The 5,778-nt window shown below is 41.2% G+C and overlaps 1 protein-coding gene across 1 annotated transcript; it reads right to left on the bottom strand.

Moving 5' to 3' along the window:
- Nucleotides 1-617: 617 nt before the first annotated feature.
- LOC120716521 (low affinity immunoglobulin gamma Fc region receptor II-like) lies at nt 618-3,075 on the bottom strand. Its single transcript, XM_040004030.1, has 5 exons — nt 3,018-3,075; nt 2,160-2,384; nt 1,835-2,080; nt 1,647-1,751; nt 618-1,055 (listed from the first exon to the last, which is right to left on the bottom strand). Exons 1-4 carry the CDS (start codon nt 3,073-3,075, stop codon nt 1,672-1,674), a joined length of 609 nt encoding a protein of 202 aa, XP_039859964.1. The 3' UTR covers nt 618-1,055; nt 1,647-1,671.
- Between the last annotated feature and the right edge of the window lie 2,703 nt (nt 3,076-5,778).

The following is a 5,778-nucleotide window of genomic DNA, read 5'->3' as shown; positions in this document are numbered from 1 at the left end:
AAACTCAGTGTATTATTGTAGGGTCCACCTTTCAATAGAAAGCACCTTAAAGCGACTGTTGTTGTGATTTGGCACTATATAAATAAAACTGAATTGAAGATGTGACCCTGTGAACGACTCTCCATCTAAACAAGAGGCTCTTATACTAAAACAGATACAGAGTAGGTGTCCTCCTATAGTATAAATCAGTAAGAGAAGGTATGACCTCTCTCGTGACCTTAAGATGTGTGTGCACGCCAGAGCACGCTGGAAGGCACACAGAGTCTTTGCAGACTGCTAAGGATCAGATCTCTATCAGTATGCAATCGATTATAAAGCTCTAAGCATATATGAGTAATATAAATATAATATAAACAATATAAACCTCACACTGATTTTGCTGCTCTCCTGTAGATGAAGACTGTTTGTTTGTTTGCTTGTAGTTTGGTTTCGCAGAGAAAACATGATTGCAGACTAAAGGCCAGCACGACCCACTTTGTGTTCTTACTCACATTTGAAAGGTCATAAAATGGTTAAAGAAGTCTCAATTATTTGCACAGCCCATTGTTATAATAATCAATAATAAATGAGTTATTGCTAATTTTACAATGAACTGATCATTTTAGACATATTCACCATGTAATGCACCAGTGTCATCAATAGATGGGAGCAGACTTTAAATGCTTCACAGTTTTCAGACTCTGGAGTTTCTGCTGAGCAGCAACGAGATGCAACTCACAATGACTCACACTTTCATTCTGCTGAAGTTTGTCAGACACAAAGAGCTCTCAGCTCTCTGCTTTCATCTTAACTTACTGAGTGAGACCTTACAAACGTCTCCTCAGACAAAGAACATTTAAAATACAGACAACTGTGACAAAACATGTAAAGACAAAGAAAATATTGATTTATTATATCTTTTTATAATATTTTTGTTTTACATTTTTTACATTTTAAATCTATTTGTTAGTTTGTTTTATCAGTAGAACCTTTTAAAAGAAACACAAAGAAAGACCAGAAGCTTGGTTGCAGTTGTTGGTCTGGTGGCTCACTTCTCAGACCTGTGGCGGCAGAAACTGTAAACAAACAAACATCAAGGAGAAAAATAAGCAGCTGTGCACACAACCAAAACTGTCCCTCAGAAACTACAAACATATTTAGAATTATCATTATCAGAGGGTTTGAACGAATTAACAATGGCCTTTATTTCAAAACGCACTTCACTGAACAATGTCAAAGAATATAACTCAGATCTTCCTCCAGAATTTCCACAATAAACGTTTGGCAACCAAACTCTCATGTATATGCTTTTAATGTGAAAGAAACCCAACAGGAAGTCCCAAAAAGTTGATTCTGTTCATCTGGACGTTTTCAATGGGAGAAATGTTTCGTCACTCATCCAAGTGACTTCTTCAGTCTCAGCTGACTGCAGGTTGCCCAGTACATTTGCATGATGACTGAAAATAGCACCACTGAATGAACAATGGGCTGTGAGGTTCTGTGTATTATATAATGTCCCCACTTTTATTTTTAGCTGCCCATCCAAACACAGCAGACTAGGCCCCCTGCTCATGTTGCTGATACTCTTCCTGATCAATTTAAAGGAACAGTTCAACCTTTTAGGAAACAGATTTATCTTCTTTTTACTAAATGAAAGTCAGCTGTACCTCTGGGTCTGTTTTCTCAGATGTCTTATGTTCTCACTGCAGCTGGATCAGGGGTAGATGCAGGGTTAGAGGTGGATGGAGGTGGAGGTGTGGTGGTTTGTTCCCCTAAAATAAAACAAACAGTCATTAAGTTGTCGTCACATTGTGAATGTTGAATCTGCAGAAACACAGACAGGTGAGTGTGTCACCTGTGACAGTGATCCAGCTGGATGGAGACTCTCCATGACCGCTGATGTCACACTTGTAGAGGCCTTCATCAGACCTGGGAACATGCTGGATGGTCATGTGACCTGTAGGCTGCTTCCTGATGAGGGAGCCATCTTTATAGAAAGCAGCTGTGAGGTTGGAGGGAGTGGTCTTTGTTTTACAGAGCAGAGTGACGTCATCTCCCTCCATCACAGGGAGGACAGGACTCTGCAGGATCACTGATCCACCTCAACACAGAGACAAACTACAGCATTTCATCCATTTACACACAGCTTCATCAACACTAACTCCACACACTCAGCTTACCAGTGACTGTCAGGTTAACCATGTTACTGATGGGACCCTCTCTGGACTCACACCAGTAAACTCCACTGTCTCGTTCAACGATGTAACTGATGTCACAGGAAGAGTTAAATGATGTTCCCCATCCATCTCCACACTGAGTCCTCTTTTGTTTGCTTGTGTTTCTCCTCAGAGTCCATCCAGCAGAGCTGTCGTCCTCCTCACAGCTCAGAGACACAAAGTCTCCTTCAAAGATCTGAGAGCTGCTGGGACTCACAGTCAGACGAGCTGTGAGGGTTAAAATGAAAATGATCCACACGGAAAAGTGAACAACTCATTTGTTTGATACTGTTTTCTGTTCTGTTTCTTAGTTCCATTTATTCTAAAATCACCTTGTAAAGAAGCGCCCAGGGAGCAGAGGAGAAAGCAGAAAAGCCACATTTCTGGAACAGGAGCTCTGACAGCTGATCTGCTGCTGCTGGCTCTGTAAAATCAATGTAGACAAAATCTGGATTTGTCTTTACTGTGACAGTCAAAGGTGTGTGGGAGGTGCCACTTCAATAGGAACACCTCTTTAACCCAGTGAACTCAAACACAGGCCTGAGGTCTGCTGCTAAGTCAATAACAGGATCCTGCTTTTTTTCAGTGCAGCAGGAGGTGAAAACAGGTTGACGGGATGTGATGTAATGTGAGTGGTGGTGATGTCAGCAACAGTAAGGTTTTTACATGCATGATTTAACAACCATAGTACAGAAACCCTGAGCACACATCAGAAACCGTCCTCATCAGTCTGAGTAAATGCTGTGAAAGCTCCATCAAAGAAGCACCAACAAGCTCAGCAGCAGCAGCTTCTACATAAAACCACAGATTATAAACATCCACCAACTTTCTGCTGAGGAGGAAGACGCTCGGACCTGAAACCACAGAGCTGCGTCTTCATGCTTCGTGTCTCCAGCTGAAAATTTAACTCATATTTTCTGTCCTTTGTTGGGGTTTGGTGACTCCCCCTGAAACTTTTATCACGCTTGCATCTTCTAAAACCAATAAATTAATTAATTAATTCAGAGCATGTGAGCTAAAGTTTGAGAAAAGCCAAGCCTCTCTATGAAATCTGACATCTGATGTTAAACAGGTTTTATGGGTAACGCTCATGTTTTCTGTGTTAACACAACATGAGGGGACTTTAATTTGATCTATGTGAGGTGAAATGTGGGTCTGTCAGATGAAACCCAGCTCAGTGTGAACTGTGCTGTCATTGCTCTACAAATCTTTGTGTCTCTGAAACGCTGAGCCTGCACACAGAAGTGCATCCAGACTTCACAGACAGCTGAGCATCATGCATTCACACAGCCAGGACTGAAACTGTTTGTCCCTTCCTTCTTATTGAAATATTCCACGTATAACCTTCATGTTCATCTCAGCTGTAAGTGGAAAAGCTTCATGACACTCACAATAAAATATTTTCTGTAAACACAATCATGTGGTGTCAGTCTGAGCTGCCTGGACTCAGTTCTACTTTTATTTAAAAGAAGAGAAGTGTCTCCTCTCTCTTTCAAAAATCCAACATATATATATGTATATGTATATATGTATGTATCTAACTGATTCTGATCTGCGGTCTGCGCTGTGTGTTTAAGTCTTTGTGCAGAAGCCGTGTTCTTGCTCTCATTTACTGTCTTAGCTGTTTGGTGGTTGTTGAAATTTTGTGAGATTTCACCAGAGATTCTGGCATTTCGGGCAAAATACATTTATGTTAAAAAGTCGATTCAGGATTTTAATGAATCGATTTTACGTTATCCAAGCCAGAATCGATTTTAATGGATAAATCGATTATAAAAACCCACCCCTTTCTGGATGAGACGACAGTCGTATGTTCCATTATCATTAATCGTCACATCCTTCAGAATCAGAGACACGTCTCCATCCTTCATCTGTCTGTGCTGCAGATCCACCCGGTTCTTAAAAGATGGATGCTGGTCATCTATTTCAAATCGCTCATCCTTGTACAAAAGCACATATTCATCTCCCAGGTCAGCTCTGCTCCAATCTACTACAATGATGATGTTGTTGTTTCGAGCTCGACATGTCAGAATGACGTCCTGTCCAGACTCAGCCGTGATGTGTTTCTGGTCTGAAAGAGGATACAACACAGAGCAGAGAGGTTAAAGGTCAAAGTACAACTGATGACTTCACAGTCAGGAGCTACAGACAGACCACATACATTTAAATTAACAAATGTAAGAATGCGATCTAATGAAGCTTTTTAAAGAAACCACCGTATCTTCTTAGAAATAATCAACATAAATATTTTTTTAGTGTGTAGTTTAGTTTGATCCTGCTGTAAAGGAAGAGTGTATTAGGAATGAATAAGCATGCATCAATCATGCTATGAACAAATATTAAACTATCTTTTTGCTTTACTCTTGCTGCCTCGTCCGTACAGATGAATGTGTTTAACTATGATTTAAACTATGGTGGCTGTAGCTCAGGCGGCAGAGCAGGTCAGCCACTAATCAGAAGGTCAGTGGTTTGATCCCAGGCTGCCTCCTGGCTGCATGCCAAATATCCTTGGGCAAGATACTAACCCCATGTTTGCCTACTGGTGGTGGTCAGAGGGCCCGGTGGCGCCTGTGTCCGGCAGCCTCGCCTCTGTCAGCGCGCCCCCGGGCAGCTGCGGCTACAATGTAGCTTGCCATTGCCAGTGTGTGAATGGGTGAATGACTGAATGTAGTGTGAAGCGCTTTGGGGTCCTTAGGGACTAGAAAAGCGCTATACAAATGCAGGCCATTTAAATATAAAAGATTTAGTTGAGTTCTAATTCAGCTTGAGCTCTTCATCTGTGCTGAGAACAGGAAGATCACATCACGTACAGACTCACTGTCATCATGGACATGAACACACGTCTGAGTAGTTTCATTTTACTTTGTCGATCAGAGAATCCTGTTTGATTAAAAACAAGCTCAGTCTCACCTGCAGAGACAAACAAGAAGCAGAGAGACAGTGAAGTCCAGCAGAGAGACGCAGAAGTTACAGCAGACATTTCTGCTTCATGCACACTTAGATTTTTAGAAATGTCCAAAGGACGGTGATATTTTCCAAAAAGAGCAGAAGACTTCAGTTTCAAACCTCATGAGATTAAATTGGAACATGACGCTGTGGTAACAGGTGTGTTTGTTTTCAGAGGGAGGGAGGTGGAAGGGTTGAACTCGGATATCAAACATTTATCTATCTCATCCTCTTAATGTTTTTGGTGGTGGATGATAAAGCAAATGTGAACATTTACATTACTGAAACCTGAGCAAAATTGAGTATTTTGGTCTAAATAACCCAAAATTGGATGTCCACATATGTGGACACCAGGTCCTAGGAGGTTAAAAAAAACAGATCACTGACCAGCAGATCTTTGACAAAAAAAACCCTGTACCCAGACGACCTTTCAAAGTGCAGACTGGCGCCACACGATCAGACATTTAACCATGAGGACAGTTTGTGTTTGCAGTGAAAGATCCAATCACAACTGTCAGGAAACTTTTCCACTGACGGCTGAAATGAACATGAAGTTGTTTCAGGAATATTGAATCACATTAACAGTTCAAACCTTCACTATGGATGATGTTCGGCTCTCTGTGAAGTTTGGGATGTT

Source organism: Simochromis diagramma, unplaced genomic scaffold (assembly GCF_900408965.1).
Source record: "Simochromis diagramma unplaced genomic scaffold, fSimDia1.1 OVJJ01000776.1, whole genome shotgun sequence".
In the NCBI taxonomy this organism is placed as follows: domain Eukaryota; kingdom Metazoa; phylum Chordata; class Actinopteri; order Cichliformes; family Cichlidae; genus Simochromis; species Simochromis diagramma.
Note: the sequence above shows the minus strand (reverse complement) of the source record. Positions and strands in the feature narration are given on the sequence as shown.